This window comes from Manis pentadactyla, chromosome 12 (assembly GCF_030020395.1).
Source record: "Manis pentadactyla isolate mManPen7 chromosome 12, mManPen7.hap1, whole genome shotgun sequence".
In the NCBI taxonomy this organism is placed as follows: Eukaryota; Metazoa; Chordata; class Mammalia; order Pholidota; family Manidae; genus Manis; species Manis pentadactyla.
Genome location: NC_080030.1, coordinates 989,189 through 1,015,826, shown reverse-complemented (window position 1 = coordinate 1,015,826; position 26,638 = coordinate 989,189). Strand labels below are relative to the sequence as shown.

At 60.2% G+C, this 26,638-nt stretch overlaps 2 protein-coding genes across 6 annotated transcripts in view; both read right to left on the bottom strand.

Annotated features, from left to right (window-relative positions):
• Window positions 1-3,919: 3,919 nt before the first annotated feature.
• Window positions 3,920-9,610, bottom strand: WDR18 (WD repeat domain 18). The gene is made up of 10 exons (XM_036889947.2): window positions 9,364-9,610; window positions 8,512-8,622; window positions 6,974-7,107; window positions 6,622-6,763; window positions 6,002-6,145; window positions 5,739-5,803; window positions 5,517-5,641; window positions 5,197-5,363; window positions 4,425-4,493; window positions 3,920-4,315 (listed from the first exon to the last, which is right to left on the bottom strand). Exons 1-10 carry the CDS (start codon window positions 9,571-9,573, stop codon window positions 4,184-4,186), a joined length of 1,299 nt encoding a protein of 432 aa, XP_036745842.2. The 5' UTR covers window positions 9,574-9,610; the 3' UTR covers window positions 3,920-4,183.
• A 6,949-nt stretch (window positions 9,611-16,559) lies between these two features.
• Window positions 16,560-26,638, bottom strand: part of ARID3A (AT-rich interaction domain 3A) — a 28,023-nt gene continuing 17,944 nt past the window's right edge. For all 5 annotated transcript variants that reach the window (XM_036889942.2, XM_036889945.2, XM_036889943.2 and 2 more), the window contains exons 4-9: window positions 23,543-23,615; window positions 21,226-21,409; window positions 20,811-21,058; window positions 18,593-18,889; window positions 17,754-17,852; window positions 16,560-17,301 (exon numbers count right to left, since the gene is read on the bottom strand). In XM_036889942.2, coding sequence (XP_036745837.2) covers window positions 17,129-17,301; window positions 17,754-17,852; window positions 18,593-18,889; window positions 20,811-21,058; window positions 21,226-21,409; window positions 23,543-23,615 — 1,074 coding nt within the window. In that variant the 3' untranslated portion in view covers window positions 16,560-17,128. The remainder of the gene's footprint in view (window positions 17,302-17,753; window positions 17,853-18,592; window positions 18,890-20,810; window positions 21,059-21,225; window positions 21,410-23,542; window positions 23,616-26,638) is intronic.

Below are 26,638 nucleotides of genomic sequence, written 5' to 3'. Positions count from 1 at the left end.
AGCAGATTCTACCCAGACCAACCCATGTGAGTGTGCTCTGACATCACGCGTGCGTCCTGGAGGCACTGAGGCGGGCACGCCCGATGGGAGCCCGGAGATGTCCTGACCTCCAGCTGTGGGCAGGCAACGTGCATCAGAGAAGTCTTCTTCGTCGTTCAGGAGCCTGTGCCGAACGCCCCTGCTCTGAAAAACCTTTCTTGTCACCCTGAAAGGTGAACCTCCCCCTGCCCCATCGAAGTTCCCCCTGCCCACAGTAACTCCATCACATGCTGTCATCTTTTGCTCATTTATTTGCTTTCTTACTCGGCGGCCCTCTCCCCAACTCAGCTCTGGGAAGGCAGGACTGGGTTCGGCTTGTTCATTTCTCTGTCTCACAAGCTTGCACACAGAAGGCAACTTGCTCAGATAAGAGCGTGTGGTTATATCGTTCTCCATGTCCTGGAACTTGCCACAGCTCCCTGCCATCCTCCAGTCCCCATGTCTTCTGAATTCTCTGTGCCTCCCCATGTCAAATGACACAGGGTTCTTCTTGGGGCACTGGTATGCAGCAGGCACTCAGCAAACACTGGCCATGCTAGGGCCTGGCAGTGCCCTGCACAGGATTCTTTCATCCCATCCTCCCCAGGCCGGTGGGGGGTCAGGAGGGAGGAGAGAATACCCAGAGGGCTCCTGAGACCCCCTCAGGGCAGCTGCTCCGCAGAGAACATTCCAGCTCTAATGAATGAATCTACATCCGGCTGATTTTTTTTACACAAAAGCCCATCTCCTTTTGGAGCCAGTGTTGGGACAGGAAAACACTCCATTAAGTGAATAAAAGTGCCAAATGCCAGCCAGCAGTATGGATCGAATTTTGAGATGACTGGAATGAGGGAACAGTGGCCGGCTTCCAAGTGACAAGGCCACCTCGCCCAGCCACCTGGCTGGGTCTCCCAGGACAGGTTGGGTCCCCAGATTGCTGGGCCTTCCCTACCTGAGACCACCGTCATGCCAGGAAGCCACCCCACAAGTGGGGAGCCACCTCCTGCCCCGGTCCTGGGCGAGGCACTTGGAAGAAGTGTCCCCAGGGGCCCCCCTAGACTCATCCCACTCTGGGGTGAGCTCCCTCTGACAGCATGCGTCCCCAGAAACGGACTGCCCTGGGCAAGGGACACTTCCTCACCCTCATCTGGCCCTCAGCACACGCGCAGTTAGCCAGTCAACAAACACTGTTGCATGTGCTGGCTGTGGGAGGGGGCTCGCTGGACTCCCACAGGTGTCCCCTGAAGCCCCTGAATCTGGGACTCTGCTGTTACCATACCACCCTCTTCTCCCGGGTTCCTCAGGGCCATTATTTTAGCAACAGTGAGGGACCCAGATTCCACTGAAATCCAGAACAGCCATCTCCCATTTGTGCAATCTGGGCGCCCTGACCGCCGTGCCTCAGTTTCCCCATCTTTCCACGGGCAACAGTGGGAGCTCCTGCTCCCCAGCTGCTGTGCTGATCAAACAGGTGAACAAGCGCAAGCCTTCGCTTCTGTGGTAAAACTTGCATAAAAAGTTCACCATCTTAACTATTTCTGAGTGTGCAGCAGGGGGCACAAAGCACACTCACACGTCCTGCAGCCGTCCCCACCCTCCGTCTCCAGAACTTTCCATTCTCCCAGACTGAAGCTCTGTCCCCATGAAACACTAACCCCCGACCTGACCCCAGCCGCTGGCCCCACCGCCCACTTTGTCTCTGTGGACGGGGCTCCTCCAGGGACCTCCTGGGAGAGGGATCAGGAGGGATCTGCCCTTTGTGTTGGGCTTGGGTTCCTGAGCACTGTGTCCTCGAGGCCATCCACGCTGTAGAGGGGTCAGGAGTCCTTCCTCTTCACGACCGAGTAACATCCCAGCGTGCAGACGGACCGTGTTGTGTGTACCTGTGCATCGGTCGGTGGGCAAAGCTCCTGGCTACTGTGAAGGTACGTGCACTGGTCACCTCCTTGGGGTGTGAACCTGAAGTGGAGCTGGAGCACGTGGTGACTCCTGTGTTTAAATCTTTGAGGAGCCCCCAAGACTCTTTGCCACAGCAGCTGCCCCATTTCACAGTCTCATGTCTCCACCACCTCTCTGACATGTTATTTTCCACTTTCTAAGTAACAGCTGTTCTGGTGGGTGTGAGGTATCTCACTAGGGTTTACATCGACTCGGCTAGCACACAGGGGCATCGTGAGGCCTCCTGCCTCCAGCAGTGTGGCCAGACTGTGCTGCTTGGGAACGTGTATGACGGCTCTTACAGACAGGACCACGAGGCCACCAGGCACACAAGCCCCTGCAGGCCTAGCAGGGGCACATCCCCCTTCACGGGCAAGAAAACCGAGTCTGGAGCAGGTGCAGTTCACCTGAGGCCATGTGCTGATTTGGGAGCAGATGGGGAAGAGGCCAGAGGTCCTGCCATTCCTAACCCCCTTCGTCTGCTGCACGCATCAGAGGCCCACCGCCCCCTCCAATCCCTCAGCACGGTTTGCAAGGGATGATGGGGGCCTTCCAGGCCTGCACTGGACAGGGTGGGGACAGCGGGGCATGGAGGCGGTTTGCATGTCCATGCGCAGCTCCCCCCCACAGGGCTGGCCCTCAGATCATGACAGTTCCAGGGGGTAGGGACCCCACTTTCCCCACCCACAGGCACCCTCCACCTCTACCTTTCAGGGACCACAAGCCACTGGTCCCCTCAGCCCCTAGCCACTGGGTGCGGTGTGGCAGACAAGCCAGGAGACCCCAGGACCTGCCCAGTTGGCAGCTGAAGGTCCAGGGTGGTGCTGGGAGCTATTGGTTGTGGGAATCCTTAGGTGGGCAGGGGCAGAACCCAGACCCGGTGAGGTGGCTGCCAGGCGGAGGCAGAGATCCTGAGCCCATCTCATGGCCACCTGCCAGCTCGTGTCTGGGACTCACTTGGACATGGGCCAGCATGGCAGCAGGCATCCAGGGCACCCCTTCCAAGCCAATGCTTAGTTATAGAACAAGGACAGGGGACAGAGGGCACAGGCACCAGAGGTCTCTAGGGACCCTCCTGAGGGTCAGGGCCAGGCAGGGGAGGTGATCTTTGGGGGACCTGAGCGTGCCCTCAAGTACACCCCTGCCTTCTGGACTTCTAGAGACTAAGGGCTGAGAACAGACCACCTGGCCTACAGGTGGGGAAATGAGGCCCCCGAGCTCTGGGGAGGGGATGCAGCCCTGCACCAGCTGTTTGCCACAGGCCAGATTGCCAGGCCTGACCCCCAACCTCCATTGGGCACCCCCAGGGCCTGCTGCAACCAGTCCCCCTTCTAGCCTCCGAGGGTTTCCAGGTGCCTGACACACCGGCCCAGAGGATGCCTCACCTGGCACTGATGGGGCAGCCGCCCATGTAACACTTCATCTCTGCTCCCCGGACAAGGGGCTGGGTGGAGGCTGGGCTGGCAATCGGCGACAGCTTTCTGGAACGTTCCCTGGTTGGCCTTGGGGCCTACGTGTCTGGGCTGGCCTCCAGGTGGTGACCGGCACTGGAAACGTCCCCAGGCTAGTGGGGGAGCCTGGCCTCCCTCAAGCCCTCCACTCCGACCGTAACACTGTGACTGAGGCCAGATGCGTGTCCCTTTGGGGAGCCCCTGCCCAGATTAGCACCACCCAAGCCAGCTTCCCTGAACCTGAGCGGGGCACCCTTGGGTACTGCGGCCACCCTGCCCTCCCTGAGTCACTCCCACCCTGGTTGACCCCTGGCAGACTCCCCCTCCCACCCTGGATGGCCCAACCCTGCCAGTTGTGCAGAGGCACTGGGGCAGCGGCCACGTGTCTGGAAATCTTCAGAACCACAGCTCCGCACCGGATCTTACAGACCAGGCTCTGGGTGGCTCCAGAGTCCCAAGACGGTCCCTGCTGTGGGGGTCCTGGGACCACCCCTCAGAGGCCAACATGGAAGTGCTTTCAGGTCTCTTGTTAAAAACAGAACAGCAAGTGGGACACAAATGACACCAGTGGATCAAAACCCACACAAAACGACCCAACTGGTGTGGACTCCAGACAGCGGTGGGAAGGCCAGCCCCTGCTGGGCGCAGCGGGGTGTGTGTGTGTGTGTGTGCGCGCGGGGGCTTCCAGCCACAGCACCCCAGGCGCTCCCGGGTGGCAGGGGGCCTGTCCGTCCAGTCGCCACGGGGCTGTGGTCCAGGCTGCAGTCGGCCCAGGGTCACTTGGCCGGCCGGGTGATGACGCGTGTGGAGAAGTCGAACAGGTCGCGGTTGATCTTGCGCAGGTTCCGCACCTCGTCCTCCAGCTCGGCCACGCGGATGCGCAGCTGGTCCTGGCCGCCCAGCACGTTCTGGGGGAGGCTGGGGTCAGGTGCACAGCACAGGGCACCCCACCTTGTCGGGCGGAGGGCAGCCCCTGGCCCGGCCCCTCCCGCGCACCAGGCCCCGCCCCTGCCCCACCTTCTCCATCGCGCTGCACATCACCGCCTGCAGCTGCTCCGCCCGCTCCAGGTAGCTAGGCTCCGAGCCCTGCAACAACAGGGGGGCCGCATCAGCGCCCCGGGGCTCATCCGGGTTCCCCCACCCCCCACCATTATCCCATCACTGCTCGCAGCAACTCTGCAGGAGAGAGGCCCTCCTGACACCAGCAGGTGGGGGACAAGTCCGGAGGAGGACCGCTGGGCTGGGGTTAGGTCTTTTGGGGCCGCAGGCTCTGGCTCTGGGACAGGACCTGCGCCGCTGCTGGCCACACTGCAGGTGTGGACTGGAGCTGTGCCTTGAGGAACAGCGAGTGGGCACTGTCCGCCCTCAGCTGGCAGATGGGTGCCTGGCACATCCAACCAGCAAGCCTCCTGAGGGTGGGTGTGTGTGACTCCCCCGGCGTGGAAACAGTGGACAGGGCCGCCCAGTGCACACGGCCAGGCCCTGTGGGGCGGGGGGGCCGAAGCTGTCGCAGCCCCACGGGTGCCACCACTGCCACACCGGGGAAAGCGGCTGGATACAATGGCGCTGGCCTATCAGACCTGCTCCCAAATGCACCTCGGTGCCCGGCCTGCTTCAGTTCTGGAAGGTTCCAATGTTTCCTGAAGTCAGGGGCTGGTCACCTGGCTGGGCTAGCCTTGTGGTTAGAGGAGCCTCCTCCCTGGGCAGAGCAAGGAGCCAATCCCCAGGGAACAGGAGGCGCAGGGCAGGCTGGGGGAGGGAGGGTCTTGCCCGCCTGCAGGGGGCGCACCTGCTGGTGCAGGCCCAGGCGCAGTGTGAGGCCTCCGTGCTGCGGCTCATCCCCGTGCTCGGCGCCCAGCAGGTGCTTGTTGAAGCGGGGCAGGGGCAGGCTGGGCCTGAAGTCGGAGCTCAGCATGCCCACCGGTGCCAGCACAATGGAGGCGTTGGTCACAGGCCCTGCGGGTCAGCACCGTGAGGACCCACTCTGTGCCATGCCCTCCTCCCCAAACCTGGCCAGACTGGGTCTCACCCCAGCACCAGGCCTGGCGGCCACGGCCACATGACAGAACACACCCGGAAGGGCTGGTGTGTAGGGTGCAGCCTGCCCACCTTTGAGGGTCAGGGTCCTTATGCACTGCTTGCTCTGGACGTCCCACACGCGCACCGTCTCATCGTGTGAGCCCGAGAGCAACACGCTGCTGTCCGTGGACACGGACAGACAGGTCACCTGGTTCCTGGTGGCAGAGGGGCCGAGAAAGGGCAGCCCTGAGGCTGACCTGACCCAGGGCGAGGAAACGGCCCCTAGCCCCCTGAGGCCGACCTGACCCGCACCTGTGCCCTTTGAACACCTTCCCGCTGTCCTGCTCCGGCTGGAAAGTCTTCTCTCTCTGCCCAGGCTGTGGAGGGCGAAGGGCCCATGAGCAGCGGGACAGACGATGGCCCCGCCCCAGGGGCCCTGGGAGGGTGGCCCAGTGGAGCCCATTCTGAGGGAGCCCGAGGCCACTTGTGGGGCACCAGGACCGGGACCCAGGAGGATGGAGCCCTGGGCCCAACCTCCACCTGGGGACGCCCCCCGGCTGCCCACTGTCACTCACCCAGGTGCAGAGGTCAACCTGGAAGATGGAGCCGTCGCTGCCGCCACAGAACATGTGATGCTCGGCTAGGTCCATGGTCACGGCCATGATGCCCACGTCAAAGACCACGGACAGCAGCAGCTCGCCTGAGGAGATCTCCCACAGCTGGGGGTGCGGGCGAGGCAGGGGCATGGGGCAGGTGCTCCCAGGACACCGGGGCCCCCTGAACCTGGGACAGGAGCCGCTGCAGGGGCTGAGGGACCTGGCTTTCCCTGACACGGGACTCCGTGCTCTGGCCCAGGACCCCTTGCCACTGCCTGCTTAGGCGCTGTTGGCTCCCAGGCCCCTGGCCGGTCAGCCCTGGGTCTCCCCCAACCACGGTAAAGGTCTGAGGGCCAGGATGCCCTTAAATCTCCTGAGATTTGGCCAGAGCTGCCGGGAGCAGGCAGCCAAGTGGGAATTTCCAAGCTGGACTGTCCACCCTCTGGACGACCTTGAGGCCAGAAGCATCAGGGGGATTAAAAGCCGTCTGGAGCCGCCAGCCTGGGGGGAGGAGGTGAGTCACTGGCGCACGCTGGCCAAGAACACACCAGCCACCCGGGCACAGCTCACAGATCCACCGGGGTGCAAGGGGTGCCCACCTTCACCGTCTGGTCCAGCGAGGCGGTGGCTACCCGGGCCAGGGGCCCCCCAAAGCCACAGTGCAGGTCTGTGATGGGGAGGGTGTGGCGAGACCAGACGTGCCGGGGGGCTGGGGTCCTGGAAGGGTCCGCCTGCAGCACACTGTGGGAAGGAGCCCTCCTCAGAGGGCGGGCGGCCCAGGTCCCATGCCCACCGTGGCCGCCAGACTGGCTCACCCTCCTTGGATTCTGGGCTGGCTCCCCACTGCCCCCTGGTCTCCTCGGGCCTTGGCCTGGCCTTCCCGCAGAGCAGGCGCCCGCCGCTCCTCCGAGGCGCCGTCGCCCACCTGTCCCTTAGCGCGCAGCCCTCTACCTGCTGAGGCTCCACACCAGCACCAGGCAGTCTTTGCCCCCTGAGAGGAAGTAGCTGCTGTCCCCTGTGAACTGCAGGCACGAGACGTCCTGGTAGTGGCGGCTCAGGATCACCAGAAGGTTCCCTGTGGAAACCTGGGCAGTGGGAGGGCCCCCCCGGGGTCAGGGCAGGAAGCGGGGTGCAGCTTCCAGCCTCCAGGCCACGGGAATACTGTGGGGAGCCCACCCTGTGCCTATGGTATGGGGCTTGTGGCGCCACATCGCACACCAAGGCTCGGTGGGCCGTGCCCTGTCCGGCTGCCTGCAGGGGCCTTCCCACCTCGTCCAAGTGGGTGCAGACCAGGGAGGGGCCCCGGGTGTCGTTTGTGCCCCCAAGCTCTCATCCACGACCTGACGCTGGGCCCAGGGCTGCCTGCCACCCCAAGGACCCCCACGAGCACAGGGCAAGGGCACAGTAACCCAAAGCCCCCGGGAAAGCTCTCTGGTGCGTGGGACGCCGAGGCTGAGGAGGCTGGGGAGGCTGGGAGAGGAAGTCAGGACCTTCAGGACGCACTGGACCCAGGTGATCCCACTACAGTGGGAGCCACCTTCCAGGCTGGCAGGACGACTTCAAATGCAGCCATTGTGTGCGCTAGGTCTGGCAGGAGGGTTGGGGGGCATCTGTGCTGCCTGGGGGAGTTGGGAGGCCAGAGACCCTCGGGGAGCTGGGCAGTTGGGCAGGAAGAGGATCCTGCCGGCAGGGCTGGCAAGGGCTGTGTCATGGGGGTTGTGTGGGCTGAACTGTCCCCCTAAGTAAACATGTTCACACCCTAACCCCCAGAGCCCGGGATTAAGCCAGACAGGGTCACACTGGAGGAGGGTTGCCCCCAAAGCCCTGGAAGAGGAAAACTTGGACTGGGATGTGCGCTCGCAACCCCACAGCCCCTGCTCGAGGGTTCCCAGCCTCCCTGCCTCCTCCCCACTCAGGCAGGGGGGCGGGTGGAAGGTGGTCGCAGCTGATGCCCCAAGTCTGATGGCCCGGGGCTCAAAGCCCTCAGCCCTCAGCTCCGGCCTCCGGATGGCCTCGCGGGCGCCCCCTCGTGGTCCCAGTTCGCACTGCCCAGGACTTTCCGGGGAGGGCGGGGGAGCCCCCGACCAGGGAAGGGGAGCCCCTAGCAGGGAAGAGCAGTCACCTACGACGCCCGCGCTCAGGGACGGCACCCACGATTTGTGCCCACGCCCCCTGTGCCAGGCTGACAGCAACCAGGGTGAGAACTTCTGGGAGGGCAACCTTAGAGGAGCCCCTCCCTGCGGGGGCCCTCTGATGGTTCAGAGCGCTCCCGTTCTCTCTGCAGATTCCCAGGGGAACTGGAGAGGTCGTTTTGCGGGTGCAGACAGGTGAGGAAAGGCGCACTTATGGTTACGTCTTCTGGCCCCAAACCTCAGGCTGTGCAGGATGTGAGGTGCTCTCCCCCATCATGGCACAGTCGGGGGTCTAATTAACTTAGCGGGCCACAGACCAAAACCCATCATCCCCCTGGTGCATGCTTCTCCTCTTACCTCCCACAGGTATATGCTCTCTGCAATCCCAGCCAGGACATACAGACCGGTGGGCGAGGTGGTCAGACAGGTGACAGGCCCGGGGCACATGATCTTCTGCTGGAGCTGGTCCTAGGGGGACACAAGCAGCCTCTGTGCCTCACACGGAACCTGGGACTAGGGTCAGCAGAGAGAAGTCCCAGGAAATAACAAGGCAGCGAACAGGATGGCCTGAGCAAGTCCACGATTCCGCAAGGAAGGGTCTGCTCCAACCCAGGCTTCGCAGGATGGAGGGGGAGGCCTGCGGATTCTAGGTAAAGGCGGACTGGTGTTTAGTCTGTGGTGGAGGTGGCGGGGGGCAGAGGGACCCTCCCGGGATGCAGGCTACAGTGGACAAGGCAGAGAGGGTCCACGAGGGCGCTCACGGCGATAAGTAATGCCATTTTTTTAGAGGGGGGTAAATGCATTCCGTCCCGGGCCTCGGATCTTCACCTTCCAGGGCCACGAGAAACACGGAACCCCAGCTGTAGGTTCTCCCTTCAATTGAATTTCGCGCCCTCTGGCCCCCCCCCCACCTCTCCAGCCCTCCAAGCGCGCGTGCGCAGAGCCGGCTGCCCCAGGGACCCGCCCTCCAATTTTCCCAGACCTCGGATCACCCTCAGGTCCGCGCGTGCGCGCGGCGCCCTAACCTCTCCCCGCCACCCCCAGGGCGTTCGCGTTCTCCTCCGAGAAGACCCCACACCCGCGCATGCGCAGAGCACCGTCACCAAGACTCCCCGCCCGGCTCAGACCTCCACCGACCCTTCCCCTGGCCCCGGTGTCGGGCGCCTCGCGCACCCCAAGCGGGCCCGGCTGGGACGCTTGCCGCCGCACCTTCCGCTGCAGCTCCCAGGCGCTGATGTAGTTCTTGCCCAGCTGCGCTGCCAACAGGTACTCGCCGTTGAGCAGCGCCAGGCCACGGGGCCCGGCCTGACCACCGCGGTACGTGAGTAAGTTGGCGCCTGAGTGCAGCTCCCACACGACGCAGCTCCACAGCTGGGCCGCCGAGTCCGTACACACGGCCACTTCCATGGGCGCCGCCATCTTGCCCCCTCCTCCGCCCTGGAAGTGCGTCACGCCAACAGGCGCGGGGAACTGCGCTTGGCGGGCTAGAGCGGCTCGCGCGTGGCCCCGCCCGAGGAGGCTGGCCGGCGGCGCGTGCGCACAGGCCTGAGGTGGGGACGGGCCCGAAATTGGGCCATATTTTTACCCACTAGGAGAATCAAGGGGCTTCCACCCTAGTGAGGGACCTTGGAACGAGACCTCTTCCAAAAATGGATGGAGAAACCAAGGCCAGCTTAGTAGGTTCAGAGCCTGGAGGTCTGGCCGGCCACTTCCGCTGGGCGCTTTTGGCCAAGTCACTCAACATCTCGGATTTTTTTAAGTATGCAAATTTATAGAGTACAGGCCAACCTCGGGGATACCGCGTTGGTCCCAGACCACCGCAATAAAACGAATACTAGTAAAGCGGGTCCGATGCATTTTTTTGGTGTCCCAGTGCTTAGAAAAATTATGTTTACGTTGCACTACAGTGTAAACTACAGTGTGCAATAGCATCGTATCTAAAAAAGCCATGCAAGTATTTCAATTTAAAAATACCATATTGCTAACCATCACCTGAGCTTTCAGAGTTGTGATCATGGGTCACCATAACAAGTAAAATAGTAATGGAAAGGACTGAAATATGTAAGAATTTCCAAAATGTGGCCAGGGACATGAAGCAAGCAAATGCTGTTGGAAAAATGGCGCCAATAGACTTGCTCAGGGCAGGATTGCCACAAACCTTCAATTTGTGTGAAAAAAAAAAGCAAAAAACGCGGTGTCTGCAAAACAATAAAGCGAATGCAATAAAACGAAGTATGCCTGTGACTGACCCGAGGGCCTGCATGCAACCTAGCACATAAAACACAGACTACGTGCTTGACACAATAACACAATAACCAGCTGGCCCTCAACACGTGGTGATTAAATACTCCGGGCCTCACCGTCTGCTTTTCCCCTGGGCTCCTCTTTGGGGGCCACAAAATCCACATTTTTATTTCAGGAACTTGGTGTAGGTCAAACATGTCTGAGCTCTGTCTGAGCAGTGTTAACTTCAGGTCACAGCTGCTGGCCTGTATTTTGCAGTGTGGAATTAGTTGCCAACCTTTGAGAAAGGAGAAAATTCACTTAGAAGTCGAGATCTCTCCGCATGTCCTGGGCCATGTACCTACAATCGACATGGGGGTCCTGTCAGAGTCCCCGTCCCCAAGCTGCTGGGAGCGTTCTTGGAGCCCGTGAGCCTGCCCTGAATAGGACGGAAACTGTGAAACGCAACCCCACTGCCCGGTCCAGGAGAAGATGGGTGGGCAGGAGAGGAAGGGTGGTCCTGGCAGAGGTTAACAGCTCAGAGCCAGGAGCCCCAGCCCAGCCCCAGCCACCAGGTGGCATGCATGAGCCACTGACTGGGAGGTGGGCAGAATAGGGCTTCTGCCCAGGGTGATTGCTCCTAGCCCAGAGGCCACACCAAGAATCAGTTTGGGGAGCGAGGGGTGTCACAGGGGCCCTGCCTGGTTTGGGGGTCTGAAAGTGTGGATGTTGCCTGAGCTTAGAACTAACAGCTTGAAAAGGTGGGCAGAGACAAGTGCAAAGGCCGTGAGGCTGACTGTGGAGTGGGGGCTGGGCCATACAGGGCCTTGTGGGCCAGGGAGCCTGGGTTTTACTTTATCCTGGGGGAGTGGGACAGGAAACTGAAGGACTTTTGCAAGTTGAGGAGAGCTATGTCTGCAGACCCCCAGCAGCTGCCTGATGGGGAACCTAGGCAGGGGCCACCTAGCTCAAAGACAGATGGGAACTAGAACCAGCTGTTCCTGATTTCCACCCCAGAACCGACTGATGCCCCAGGTTTCTCAACTGTTGCTTTAAAAGTGTGAATAAGAAAAATGAAACAACTTGAATGCTAATTTACATGTTTCAAAACATTATTTTCCCAAAACTAAATATTTGAATCCTCCATGGGTCCGTTGGCCACATTGTGCAGCCCTTCCTCTAAACACTAACCTAGGGTTTGAACCCGGCGCTTCTGAACCATGGGGCACAGCTCTGGGCCTCAGTTTCCCCACACATTCAGTGGGGAGGCAGTGGTTCCCCACAGCAACTGGATTCAGGCCCTGGGTCTGTGTTGGCATCTGGGAAGTCTGGGCTGGAAGTTTCCAATTTCCCGGGTTCCAGGACACAGAGTGAGGCCCCGCAGGCACGGGCTCCAGCGTTTCCTCGGGGCAGGTTGCTGCTGGGGAGGGTGGGTTAAGTCAGGCAGGGGCGAGCCCGGGTGCCCTCCAGGGCAGGACAGCTGGATTGCAGTCCCAGCCCCCTCGAAGGCCTCTCCCTCCCCTCCTCCCCAGGGACCCAGCTCAGCCTGGCTGCTGTGTGAGGTCAGAGGTCACCCCACCCCCAGCTGTTCCCGGAATGAGGACAGACCAGTTATGTCAGAAGAGCAGGACAAAAGCCACACTTGGGGTGGAGGGGGTGTCTCAGACCACCCAGTCGCCAGACCTCCTTGGTGCCAGCTGGGCACCTGGTTCCTTCACGTCCAAGGCTGGGAGGGTGTGCCAGCCGCAGGAGCAGGGTCAGGGAGACCGAGGCACAGACACGACTCCTCTGCCCCTCATTCCCTACATAATTACTGGGCGCCTCTTGTTTTGGGGCCTGGGAACCCAACCAGACCCTGCCTTCCTGGCGTCCCAGCCCCATCTCAAGCCCAGCCCATCCGGGGACCCAGGAACCTTCCGGGGGCAGCCCCATTATGTGCATGCATGGTGCCGGGGAAGGCAGATGACTCAAGTGGAAACCCTCTGATTTTTCAGCCCCCCCCACCACCACCAAGCTCCTGGCGGGGCTTCCTCGGCTCTGCTCATCGGGCGAGGTTTTGAGTTTCACCTCTTGGAAGCCTCCAGGGCCTCCTAAGGAGCAGCAGGCCCAGGAGGTGGGGAAGCTCCACTGGGCTCTGGCAGGCTGGGAGGAGGTGGGGGGGACCAGATCCCTCCATGCGTCCCCAGAGGCTGTGTGACCTCAGGGCCTCTGGCCCCCTTTCTGGGCCTCTTGGCGGAGGAATGAGGATGCTGTACTGGCCGATCCAGTTTGCAGGAAAGGACCTTTAAAAAAGAAAGATCACTCTTTCCTTATCTCCCCTAGGAGGGGGCGCTCTGAGAAGCAGGTGGTTGACCTCGGACCTCTCTGGTCCCCCAGGCCCACGCAGGCTAGGACCAGGATGTAGCTGACTCATTACTGGCAGGAGTGGAAAACACAGCGGACGACATGGGCCACAGGGAGGCCTGTGGGAACCAGCAGGCTGCAACAGGAGGGGCGAGCTCATTTCCCCTCCTAAGGCAGCCTCGGGGCAGACCTGCGCGGCGGGGACAGGCCCAGGCCGGCCTTGGTCAGGGCTGGTGGCAGGGGAGCCAGGTGGCGGGAGGCTGGGCCTGCCCACCGTCCAGCCATGCTGACCTTGAGCCGGTCATGTTCCCTGGGTGAGGGGGATGGGTTGGACACCCCCAGGAAATCTCTTCCAGCCAAAAGCCTGGGGTGTGGTGGCCCGGTTTGGGTTTGGAGGCAGAGAACATGGTTTCCCTTCCATTTGCACGGAGCAGGGTGTGGGGTGGTTCACAAAGTGCATCCTGAGGGCTGCATCCACCACTTGCTCCGGTTTCTTTGGGGTCCACACAATATAGAAATGTATATGTGAAAACGTGAACCGACCCTCTGTGGGAAGGCTCAGGGGGGCAGGGTGGACTCCTGTCACAGCACAGGGTGGGGGAGCCCCACGCGATTTGTGCAAAGGGATCTAGCATCCTATAATGGGCTGGGCAGGAGGCGGGTGGGATCCTGGGCATTAGAGCCCAGAAGCAGAGGCGCATGCCAGAGGATGAAAAGGGGCTTCCCAGGGAGAGAGGGCATGGGCATTCTGGGCAGAGAACAGCCTGTGCAAAGGCCCAGAGGCAGGCTGGGTGTGGCCTCCTTAGAGAACCAAAGGTAAGCCAGCGCAGAGGGGGCACGTGTCCTGGGAGCTGGGGTCAGGCGACCCTGAGTGACCCTGGCAGGAGAACCCGGGGTGACAGGAGGCCTGGACGGGGGCCTGGGGCACAGGCACTGGGTTGTGCTCTGTGCAGGGCTGTCCTCAGAGCTGTGGGGTGTTCCTTGGTCTCCCTGCACCCCCTCCCCACTCAGTGGCCAGGAGGCCCCCGTTGTGATGACCACGGAAGTCCCCGGACACCGCACAGTGTCCCCTGGGGCACACGATCCCTGCCGGGGGACCCCTGTGCCTTCTGCCACCTGGACGCCGAAAGGGTGGGGGTGGGGCGACACCCAGAATAACCACCACAGGGAGACGTTTTCTGTTAAAAGTCAGAAGTGTTTTGTCTTGTTTTAATATCTCATCAGCTTTACAGGGTTACAATTGTCTTAAATATTTCTGAAGTTTAAATACAATCTGCATAATAATGTTATAAAATGTAAACTTTCAGTGTTCTTTTAAATTCCAAAATCACACTTTTTTTTTTTTTTTGGTCTTTTGTCTTTTTTTTTTTTTCCCCCTTTTAATACCTGAATGTTCTGCAAAAACTGAAATCATTACAGGCTGCCCGCCGCTGCCAGGGCGGACAGGCGAGGCCCGGCCAGAGGTAGAAGAGTATATAGTTTTATACCTTTTTTTTAAAAAAGTTGTTTTTCCCCTTTTAACCTGAGTGCAGGCGCGGTCCCCACGCCAGCTCACAAACCCCAGAGAAAATGAAATTTCACATGTCAGGAATGAAAGGCTGAATTCATGTTTGCCAAGAAAAAACGCAAAAGCAAAAATAAGGGGAAAAAAAAAAGGATAGAAGTGGGTAAAAAGTGACTGTACAAAATGCACAGCTATCCAAACTAACCCAGCCACCCGATGCCCAGTTCCCCCCACCCGCCCACCCTCCCGCCCTACAGCTGGATGGCTTGACAACCCTGCAGCCAGTGTAGGGGTCACAAGGAAGATTCGAGAAGCATCCCATCCACAAACATCTCCAGAGCAGGGGACCCCTGAGGCCCTTGCACCCTAAGTTGGAGGCCCCCACCTCACCATGCTGCAAGGCCCCCACCTCTTCTGGAATGAAAAGCGCACAAGCCGGGGGGGCAGAGACTGGCTGCCCCACAACCAGTCCAGTTTGCATAAGGGGGTGCTGACCTGTACCCCAGAAAGCCGCCCCCTTCCTTAAACCTCGTGGAGTGTCAGGGGGCTGAATGGCGACACCCGAGGCGGGAGCAGAGCCTTCTAGAGTTCCCGGGGGGCATGTCCACCCCCTGCCGGTGGGCACCCCCAGGGCAGCTACCGCCTGCTCAGCCGGCAGGGTGGGACCCCAGCCCCCGTGCCCCTCACCTGTGCCCTACAATCATCACGCAGAACGGCAGGCCACACCCTGAGTGAGATCCGGGGGGCCACATCGCCCACACGACACACGCACACGCGGCCCACGCGAGCGCCCGGGGTTTCCCTGGACGCCTGCTGAGGCCCAGGGGCGGGGGCGGGGGTGGGGGCTTTGGCATCAAGAGTTCGACCTGAGGTAGAAAGAAATGCACAGCTGGCCCGGGATTGCAGGGGACAAGGGAGGGGGGGGCGGATTCTGCGGGGGCCGGATTGTGTTGGGGGAAAGATACGCACTCCCCAACAGTGATTGTGCAGCTGCAGCGAGACAGGCAGGGGAGAATCTTCCAGAAGGAAAAGCAGGGCGGAATCCCCAACGCCTGCCGCCACCCCCTCCTGGAAAGGTGGGGGGGGCGTCAACGACCCTGAGATATACCAAAGCAAGGGGGGATTCCCTCCCTAAGACACTGCGTGCAAGCAAACCCAGGCCGGGGGCTTGGGACACGCCCCCCCAACGGTCTCCATGGCAACAAGATGCCGCCTGAGCCGGGGGAGGCGCACGCGGCCCCCTTCGGCCTCGTTAGGCCAGGCTCCCTGGGCCCAATTAGAGATTCCAGACTCACCCCGGGAACAGCCGAGTTAATCCCCGGCCCCCAGAGAGAGAAACGAAAAAAAGCACTAGTGTCTGAGACGCAGCCCCACCCAACACCACCTGGTCCCCGGGGACAGCGAGGGCAGGGCGGCCGCCAAAGTCCCCAAACCCCCACCTGGGCCTCGGGACAGGCAGTGCCGTCACCAGCCTCTGGAACAAATCCCCCACCCAGCTGTGTCCCACCGACGTCCGCCTCCTCAGGAACAGGGTCGTGGGGGGAGGTATGGCCCCCACTTAAGGCGCTGTGGCCCTGAGCGAAGGGGACGTGAGAGAAGGGACAGAGTTAAGGAGATGAGAACATGGTGGGGGGAGGTGTTCAGGATGCCGTGGCCCCAAAAACCTCGCCCTGAGCTAAGCCCGGCTCACCCCTGATCCCCAGCACCCACCATCTCCAAAAACAGCCCTTTCAGGCAAGAGACACCCCAGGCCCTAGGCATCCCTGAGACAGGAGCCTGGGGGCTGACGGGCAGAGCCCCCTCCCACGCCCTGCATCCTTTTCCCAGCATCTTCTCCTTGCCAGTTAAGTCTTCCAGGTCCCTAACCAGAGAGCCCAGCACCCAGAGCACAGCACAGAAAAAGCATCGCGGATGTCAGGTCTGCCATCTAGCATTCATCCCCCCCACCCCCACCGCCCGGCCCCCCACATGCACCCCCCACCCCAGCCCAGCCCGTAGCACCTGAGTTCATCACCTCGCCTGGCTCTAGCCCAGGGTCCGGTGTCCTGCGCTTGCCAGCCACCCACTGCACCACAGGAAACACACAAACGAACCCAAACCAGTCATGGGAAAAATAAAAATGGTATTACTTTTCTTTTCTTTTTTTTTCTTTTTTTGTGTGGCTTTTTCAAGTCCAGTTTCCCTGAATGAACACAAATATATAGATATATAGATTTAATATCCTTTTCCTAAGGTTTGATTCCTCCCCCAAGAATAAAATAGATTATTTACAAAACAAAACCCCCGAAACCTCTTGAAAACCTTATAGAGTTTGAATATCATGTTTCTTTAAAAAAAAAAAAAAAAGCTTCCCAAAAGCAACAAGAAAAAAATATTCAACTGATCTTGGCTCAGGGGTTTCATTCAACACAAGGAGCTGGGTGTGGTGAGTGTGTGATGGATAGAAAAAGAAAGAAAACAAACAGACAAAAATGAAAACACACAGTGCAGGGATGTATGAGGTAAACAGGATCGGCCTTACATTGCAACTGGTTCAAACCAGACACCAGTCCAAGTCGGTCTACCAGGGCTGCAGCAAAGCCCTAGGAAACATCTGCCTCCCTCTCTTTTACGATCTCCTCTGCTGTCTTCACAATTCATCTCTCTGAATGTCCGAAACCTGAGTAATTCAAGTGTTCCTTGGTTTCCCCTGTTTATTAAATTTCTTTATATATATATATGTATGTATATATATACGTATATATATTTTTCTTTTTTTTTTTTTTTTTTTTTTTTGGCGTTAGCTGTGGCTCCTTTGTGGATAGCTCCCCTCCCCACCCGTATCTTCCGCCAGCCCAGCCCCTGCTTGGCCCACCTTGACCCCCTGCCCAGTCTGGCGGACTCCTGGGGTGGGGAGTGGCGCAGTTAAGGCAATGAGTTATTTGAGGTAGAAGACGTGGAGGGTGCAGATGGCCCTGATGGCCCAGCCTGGCTGCCCACGCTGCTGGTCCCACTGCTTCCTCCCCGGCTGCCGCTACTGGCCCCTTTGCTGGGGGCTGAGGGTGGCGTGGGGGCTGGTGGCTGAGCAAACAGCACTCCTAATGCAAGGACAGGAGGAGAGGCATGTCACAGAGAGCTAAAAAGATTATGCAACAGGTACGGGGGTCTCCCCAAGCACCCACTCCTGTAAAGTCCACCCGGCGACAACTAGGACCCCACAACTTCATCTAGCCTTCTTCCCATGGCATCTTCACTCAGCGCCGGAGCTGTTCTGTGTCCACAGTGCCGCCTGGTGGCCTCTATAAGCAATCACCCTGACTACACATTTTTGGAAGGAACTTAGTCTTGCAATAGGAGAAATATACCACTTGATACCTATTTTTGAGCACCCTGCTAGGTACACTGCACGTGTCCCCTTAGTCTGGCTCTGCTTGCTCAAGCCCCCTCATGCCTGGGCTCAAGCAGGCTGGACCCTGGGGCCACCCAGGACTCCTGAGTTAACCTGGAAGACAAATGGTCAAGAAGGGCAGGGGTCCCCCGGGGGTCCTACCTGTGTACATGATCCCGTTAATCTCTACTGACATGTTAATACTGTTGCTGCCATTTGTGCTGCTCAAGTTTGCAGCCGAGTCCTGGCGGCTCTCGGAGGCTGTGGGAAGAAAACCACCATTGGTGACTGTGTACACACTCATGCGGTGCTCTGTTTTGCATCTGGCTGCTAGACTGGTGACAGTGGGCTGTACCTGTTAACAGTGCACACAGTAGGGACCCAACTAATATTTATCAAATGAGGATGTATGTGTCTAAAATTCACTTTTTTCACTATTATGAGCACATCCAAATCATCTCATTCCTTAAAGTAGCCACAAAGTAAGCCAAGCTTGATTTATCCATTCTCTCACTGGTGGGCACGCAAGTTGTTTCAAGGTTTCACTATTATAAATAACGTCACGCAAATGACTGCAGGGTCCATCTATGTACATCCGTGTTTCCTTGAGCACCTGCACTGGCCCTGTGGTAGATACCCGGTAGAATCACAGTGTCACAGAGCAAGCACAGCCAGCACATTGCCTATTTTAAAAAGAGATTAACAAACTGTCACGTATTTATGCCAGCAGGATCAAAGGGGCCCATTTTCCCACATCCTGACCAGCACTTGATACTGTCAAACTCTGGTGGGAGAAAAATTGTATCTCTTTGAAGATCCCTGGCTAGATGGAGTTGAATGGCTTTTCATGTGAATTTGCTAGTCACAGCTGCCCATGCTTTCTATTGGTTTATTTGCCTTTTCTTATTGATTTGTAGGCACTCTTTACATATGGCGGCTACAAGGCCCTTATTTTCTTGCACATTCAGGAAGCAGAGAGGTTCTGGGTGCTGGGTTGGTACCTTGGCTGTTGATGCGAATGCTCATGGGCAGCTGGGCTGTCATGGCCAGGAAGTTCTGCTGCAGTGCCCGCTGCATGAGACGTTGCTGCTCATCGGCCACCAGGGCCATCTTCTTCTCAGGAGGTTCCCCTGACTCCAGCTTTTCCCGAAGCTGCTCCAGGGCAGCGGCCTGGGCCGCCACGGCTGCCTGGGCCGCCGCTGCTTGCACCGCTGCTGCCTGGGCTGCCACGACAGGGTGGCCCGCCAGGGAGACTGGCAGGCGGCTGGGTACTGTGATGGGGATGGCTGAGTCCTCTTCTAGACAGGAGAGAAGAGGAGTTGGTGGGCAGAAGGGAGGTGAAGTGGGCTGGTCCTGCCTTCCACCCGAGGCAGGAATGTGCATCTTCTTGAATACCTGCACTCATGGGGTGCTCACTTCCTCTCCAGGGAAGTGGTAGGAAGTGGTTTTTGAATGGCTATAAAAATCTTTTCTAGTATCAGCCTGATATTATATACCATCATGGTGGTAATACTGTTATAATAACAGTATTAGAGGAGTAGTTAGCATTAGTGTAACACAGAGAGACCACAGGAACATGTAACATTACATGTAACCCTAGTTATAATGAGGGCTCACCACATATCTTGTCTGATGCGCTTAACGCGAACCATCTCCAGGGTCCATCTCAACAATCCCACGCCCCCTGGGACACTCTTATCCCCACCTGACAGATGAGGAAACCGAGGCTCAGGCAGGAGAGCTAACTTCCCTGGGCTGCACGGCTGGAGAGAGGTGGAGCTGGGGTTCAAACCCAGGCAGCTCGACTCCAGACCCCGGTCCTGACCATGCCCCTCTTCTGTGGTTGAAATGAACGACCCTGCTGTGTCCACCCTTGGGCCCCACTGTGACCACGGCTCTCTTCTTCTTCGATTCCTCCTCCGTGTCTGTCCCTGGTCACCTGGCGCTGACCCTGCCCGTCACCGTGGACCTGACTGCCGCTCGATGCTTCCTGGCTCCCTCATGCGCTCCACTGGGTCAGAAGCCCTTGTTCTTGTCCACCACCGTCCCCAGCTCTGGCATGGGGCCTCGCACACAGCAGACACTTAATAACCACGCATGGGTATCGCTGGAACTCCCCAAGATTGGGGTGGTAAACCGAGGCCCACAGGGGCCTGAATGAGCTAATGTGAGCAGGACCACATTCACCTTAGTCCGACCAGCCCTTCATTTCAGGGCTCTGTGGGGCCCACCTCAGATCCCTGGGCCAAGGCTAGGAAGACGGGCGTCACAGCCATGTGGCAGATGGAAAATGGGGACTCAGATGGCCGAACTGACGTGCCTCAGGCTGCGCTACCGCATGCGATGTTGGTACTTGTGTGTTAGGAAGGATTCAGAGGCTTTGTAAGGAGGAAGACCGATCTGCTGGTGATGTCGGCCATGGATGGGGCCTAGAGGCGGAGTCTGATGTGGAGGCTGTTACAGGTGTCTGCAGACCTAGGCCTATTGCACACTGGGCATTTTACACACTGAAGGCTCCCCAACAAAGAAGGAGTAATTCCCCATACGTTATGCATAAGGTAAGCAGGGCTCAGAAAGGAAGGATGGAGCCACCAGCGAGCTGCCCAGGAGCACCCAGGAATAGCCTTGGGGAGGGTAGAGGGTCAATGTGACAGACCCACTCTATACTCTCGATGGTGTCTGTGTGTTGAGAAGGATTCTGAATCCAACAGGAAAAGAATACAGGAATTGACCAGCATTGCCTGTCACAGGCGAGAGAACAATGGTGTCAGCCGTGTGCGGGACACTGGGCCAAAGTTACCATAAAAGGTTGGCAAGGCCTGCCACGGGTGTAGGGACAGACACAGCGCTCGGTTAATAATGCCAGCCGCGGTGCAGACTGGGAAGACAGTGATCAATTAGTAATGTCTGCCATGGGGTAGGAAAATTATGCTTGATCTGTGATGTCTGCCTTGGCGAAGAACTGGAGAGAAATACCATCAATTAGTGATGTCTGCCGAGGGCACAGGATCAGAAAAAATGGACTGATCAGTAATGCCTGCCTGGCTGTACAGGATTGGGAGAGGGGAGATCAGGTGGTAATGTCTGCCTCGGGCAAAGCGGGGGAAGACTTCCATGCCCACCTTGGGGGTACTGTCTGGTTCCCCAGAGAAGGGAAGGGTCGCCCAGCCAGGTTAAAGCTGGGCCAAGGGCGGCCCCAGGCTCCGTGGCCATCCCTACCTTTCTTGATCTTGGGGGCCGGGGCGATGGAGCTGCCGTTGGTGCTGGCGGCCAGGCCCAGGGCGGGCACAGGGAGCTTGGGCGACGAGAGCATGCCGTGGGCCCCGCCGGGCGAGTAGGCGAACAGGGAGCCCCCGAAGCTCTGGCGCCGGCCCTCCCTGCGGTTGCTGTCGATGGCGGCCTGGAGCTCGTTGGGGTTGCTGAGGCCGCGCTTCTCACACTCGTAGGGATACAGGTATTTCATGTACCTGCAGGCGGGGCAGGCCGACAGGATGGCACCCGGGTCACTGGGCAGCCACCAGAGAGACCCCGTCTCTGTGGCTGTCCGCCGGGTGGGCCGCAGCAGCGGCACTGCCTCCCACCGAGTGACCTCAGAGCCCCACCCGACCCCCAGGTCGGCCTTGCGGGCACTCACTGGGTGCGCAGGGTGAAGGCGGCGCTGGTGATGGATGTGGGCAGGTTGAGGCCCTTGGTGATCTCGCGCCACAGCTTCTTGTTGATGACCTCCACCAGGCCACCCTTCTCCGTCACCAGCACGTAAAGCATGAACAGGTCTAGCACCTGCTTGGCCATGATGGGGATGCGGTTCACGGGCGTGCCTGCAGGGCAGGGGACACCGTGAGGCGGGGGGGGGGGGGGTCGCCCGGCCAGAGCCTGACGTGCAGCCGATGGTGCACCTGGGGCCAACGACAGCCCAGGGCAGGGTGCACCCCGGCACTGCTGGGTCAAGGTGGGGTCATGCCCCTGGGCACCGTGGGCTGCTGAGCAACATCCTCGGCCCCTGGACCTCAAACCCCAACCCTACCCAATTCCAAAGCACAGCCAGCCCCGGAAGTGGGCCCAGAGCGCCCTGCCCCACCCTGCCCTGCACTGGGACAAGGGATATAAAGAATAGCACCAAAGGCCCTCTGGGGACCCTGCTCCCTGCTCTGCAGCAGGCGGGGCAGGGCGGATGTTTACGGAAGGAGGGCGGCCTGGGAGAGCACAGAGAGGCATGGATGGAGGGTGGCGGGCAGCGGCTGGCGATAAGGAAGGGTGGAGAGGTCTTCAAGGAAACAGCAGGAGGGTGGGGTGCAGGCAGGACCTCTCCTGTATCCATCCCCAGAGAATTCTCAGAGATATTTGGTTGGGGGCTTTTGCTTTGTGGCGAGGAGAAAGAAATTACTTTCCCTCTGTCTGAGGGGGAAGAGGCTTGTGGGATGTAGGACCTGGTGTCCAGGATGAAGTGGCGGGGTGGCGGGGGGGGGGGGTCTCACAGAATCTCAGCCCCAAAGGCTCCAATTACAGAAGGGGAGGGTCCAAGAACATGGCAGGGAGGAGGGGGCCTCGGAGCTGGGTTCTGAGGAATGCATAGGAGTCTGTTGCTGTTTACTCTCCAGTAGCGCCTGACTTGGTGAGGGAGACGTGGCTGGACACAGACCCTCACAGCTCTGTGGGGGCTGGACTGACGTGTCTCATGCTGGGCCCCCCAGCATCTCACACACACAGGAGCAGCTCGCCACACTTCCTAGGTACCTCCAGGACACAGGAGCCCGGTCTTGGACAAAAATGGGTGGGCTCCGGAGCTGGGAGCCAGGAGCCTCCTGGCGGGATGGGGGGCAGGGGGCTCAGGCAGGTATGGGCAGTCTGATAACAGAGCCCCGGGCAGGATCTCTCTGACCACACTGGGGGGCAGTGGGCCCTGGCTGGGACTGCGATTGATGATAACAGGAGAGTCCGCCAGCTGCCCCCGCCCTCCTGGCACGGGAGGGGTTAACATGCAGCTGCAGCCCCCTCCCCTCTCATCTCATTCCCTTCCGGCTGCTGGCCTGGCTGGGCCTGTGTTTACAGAAGCAGCTGGCGCGGGAGAGGCAGGCAGAGGCCCTGGACAAAGCAGCAGGGGCTGGCACTGCACTGGCCCTGGGCGGACCTGCAGCCCCAGGCGGCTGGCCCCTTCCTGCCTCTGTGGATCGGAGGTCAAGACCCTCTCTGGGTCTTATTTCCTTCCCTGAGCCATGGGGGGTCATGATAACCCCCACCCCACTCCGCACGGTGCAACCAGCGCTGCCAGGACCCCCTAGCAGCAAAGAAGAGCTGGTCTCTCTGCCCCACAGCAGCTCCAAGCTGAGGGTGACACCCGGACGGGGGGCTCTGGGGACCCTCTGGTTGTCTCTGAATGTCCCTGACGCCTCCAGTGCCTCGGTTTCCCCACCTGGACGCCCACTCAGAGCATGTCTGGCCTCTGTCCCTCCCCTGGTCACCATACCTTTCCCGGCCAGGCTGGGTCTAGTGACCGTCTCACCCCAGATGTGGTGGGTGGGCTGCAGGGACACGGTCGGTGCTTAATAAATGCAGCCTGCCAGCACTCAGCATATCTGGGTGCAGACACACAGCGGGGACAGCTTGTGGCCCGCCTTACAGGTGGGTTCTGAGGCCCCCCGTGGGAGCAGGGGAGGGGTCCGGACCCAGCCTCGCGCCGGCAGCCACAGGAACACCAGTGTCCAGGCCATGGGGTCGGGAGTCGGCAGGGGAGCTTCCCGCCTGACTGCCTGAGAATCCGACCCTCCCCAGTCAGAGGCCGCCTGGGCGGGGGTCCTGGGCGCTCGACGCCGGTGCACCACGGCTCCCAGCAACGAGGGGGCCTGGACTGTCAGTCCCTTCTGGGTTGGAGTCCTGAGACCTCCCCGGGGCCGCCGAGGACCTTCCCCTTCGTGCTCAGAGCTGCGCCTCCCCCTTCAGACCCACAGGCTCACCTCGCTTCTGCATGAAGCTGAACAGGTCATCCAGGAATTCCTTCCTCTTGGGGTCCCCGTCCAGCTCGTACAGCTACGAGGGCAAGGAGGGGACAGGTTAGTTGGCGCTGGAGCTCGGGCAGCCGCTGGCGGGGCCCTGGCCCCCAAGGCCCCACTGAGCCAGAGGTTTGTCCTCCCACAGTCCTGGGGCCAGAGGCCCGAAATGCAGGCGAGGCAGGGCCAGGTTCCCTGCAGACACTCCAGGGGAGTGTCCCAGGCGTCCCCGGGCTCGTGGCGGCATCCCTCCAGCCTCTGCCCCATCTCCTCATGGCTTCTCCTCTGTGCCTGTGTCCAAATCCTCTTAGGGGACCCTGCTCACTGATTTAGGGCCACCCCTCACCTGCACACTTCACTGAGGACATCTGCAAAGGCCATTTCCAAACAAGGTCCCACTTGTGGGCACTGGGCACTGAGTCTTGAACATGTCATCTTGGGGGTCAACTCATCCCAGACGGCACCCACCCCCGGACAGTCGCCATGACCAGTGGACACGTCCGAGTGCTGTCCATCCACGGACACCACACACGCTTGCTCCAAGACACAGCTCCATGCGGCAGATAGACACCAAGGCGTAAGGCAGGCAACCAGGCCAGGACTCAGCCCAGACCCCCGGACGCTGGCTGCCTGGTCTCGCTGGTCATGGAAGGAGGGGAAAGGGCCCTGGTCAGGGGTGCTGGGGGTCCGGGGCTCCCCAACCACATTGACCATCACCTCCCAGGTGCTCGCAGTTGGGGAAGACATCGGCCACGATAATTAGAGAGTGGAGTGGGGCAGGGGGTGCAATTTGCCAAGGAGGAGCACCGGCAAATAGGCTTCAAATTCAGCTCCAAGGAATGCAGCCCCTGTGGCCCCCTGGACACAGAGGGATCTGGACCGTGGGGGACCTTGAAAACACCAATTAGCCCCACCTGGGACAATCCCTCATTAGAGCCCGAGGGAACAGGCCACCGCCCAGTGCTTGCTGGGTGGGACGTCACAGGCCCTGGGGAGGCACGGTCCTTGGGGAGGCCGTACCCCAGCCGGGTTGCTCCTCTCTAGGCCTGTTTATCCATCTGTGTGACGGAGACAGAGTGAGGCCCCCAGGGCCTGGGCTGGGGTTGCGGAGCCAGGAGCCCAGACTTGGGTGGTTGAGGCTGGGCCTCTGTCTCCGCCTGTCCCGTCCCAGCCAGGCCTGCCACCTGCATCCCCTCCAGCCAAGGGGTGTGGGGCCTGCAGGTGGGCCTTCCCGGGGGCATGCACATGCCACCAGCGTCCCCTGCCTGCGCTCCTCTCCCTGCCCATCTGACCCTACTGCATGCGCCCCTGGAGTACCCCTCGCCCTGATCATCCCCCCTCACCCCCAGGCCTCAGGGATTGTGACAAGCTGGTCTGGTCTCCTGCGACCACCCAGGTGGGGCACCAGGGATCGAGTTGGCTTCGTTACCAGCGTTCATAATGGTTTCGAGCCCACAGCTGTTGTTTAATTAATGCTCGGTACATGAATCCTGATTTTCTCAGCTGCGGCCTGGGCCAGGCTGGGCAGTGAGTGAGGCCAGAATCCGAGACAGCAGGTGCCCAGAATTCACTCCCACCCAGAGCCTCAGAATGGGACCCACCCTTAGAAGCAGTCCTTTGCAGAGAGAGTCATTTGTTAGGATGAGGCCACGCTGGAGTGGGGTGGCCCTGACCCAGTGGCTGGTGTCTTTGTTGGGGGGGGCACTGACAGAGGGAGAGGCCTCGTGAAGCCGGAGCCAGAGGAACAGACTGGGGTGACGTGTCCACAAGCCTGAGACACCGTGGTGCCAGCAGAACCCAAACCTGGAAGGGGCAGGGGGGCCTCTCCCGGGGCCTCCGGTAGGCATGGCCCCGCCGCCTGGGTCTCAGGCCTCTGGCCCCAGAGCCGGGAGGGGATTAGTTCCTGTGGTTTGGAGGAGCTCCGTCTGTGGTCATCTCTTCTGGCCACCCCAGGGCACTCACACAGGGGCCCTTCCTGACGAGGGGCCATATCTCCTCCTTTGAGATCCTGACCTGGGGTAGGGGTGGGGCCCTTTCTCAGGTCCCACACCCCCCGAGACCTCAGTGCCCCATCTGTCTCACTTTCCCCATCTTCTGGGGACAGCGGGCGATAAACACATCAGCTCTGGAACCATTACGGCCCCCATATTCCAGGCGGGGGGAACTGCGGCCCAGGGTGGCAACCAGCTGCCCCGTGACCCTCTGGCAGAGGTGGCTGGCTTGGCAGGGGGGCCATTAACCTCCGGGCCAAACGGTGAGTGGGCAGGCCGGTGGCAGGGCCCAGCCAGAGCTCTGTGGGGCTGGGGCATTGTGTGAGGCCATAAAGGGGGACGGGCACTGGGGAGGAGGCAGCTTTAATGGCCGCTGCTGGGGGCAGCTGACAACAAAGGCAGGCAGTAAAGGCCACCCCAGTTTTATGGGGCTCTGGGCCCAAGTTCCGCTCCCCGCAGGCCTGGGGGCCCCACTGTGTGTGCTCACAAGGCTCTCCAGTCACGTAGCTGGGCCGCATCACATCCCGTGCCAAGCCCAGGCCTCGGTCCTGCCCGAGACCCTGCCCCTCTCGAGGCGGGGCTGGGGCCCTGCCCACGGTGCCTGCCACCCCAGCGCCTCAGACCTAGGCTGGAGATTGGGCAAAACCTCTGGAAACCCCTCCCTGGGGCTGAGGGCCAAGATAAGCCCCGGGCTCTCCCCTCCCCACAGTCTGATTTCCCTGGAGCCAGTGCTGGGGTCTCCCCTGGCTCCTGCCTGATCTAAAGACACCAGCCCTCACCTGCCCCGCAGCCCGGAGGTCCCGTAAGGCCCCCCGCCAGCCTGCCCATCTCACCTCCCACTGGACCTTGAGCTTCCGGGGCCCCGGCCCTTCCCGGCTCGCCCCCCACCGTCTGCTCAGCATCTCTCCCCAGCTGCTGATGGTGGGTGACTTTCCTGCCCTTTGCTCCAGGCTACAGAGGTTCACACACTGCACTGGTCAGGCGCTGGACACACAGCAGGTGTCTCATCCGTGCGTGTTAACTGGGCCTCGATTTCTCACGGCGCCATAAGCATGGAGATGCTTTCTCAAAC

Excerpts from the sequence above, each read along its gene's own strand:
- WDR18 (XM_036889947.2), bottom strand. The coding sequence starts at position 9,573 with ATGGCGGCGCCCATGGAAGTGGCCGTGTGTACGGACTCGGCGGCCCAG. Across the intron at positions 5,364-5,516 it reads AAGGACCCTGACCCTCAAAG|GGCCTGTGACCAACGCCTCC; the intron begins GTGGGCAGGCTG and ends GCTGACCCGCAG. Across the intron at positions 4,316-4,424 it reads TGTGCAGCGCGATGGAGAAG|AACGTGCTGGGCGGCCAGGA; the intron begins GTGGGGCAGGGG and ends AGCCTCCCCCAG.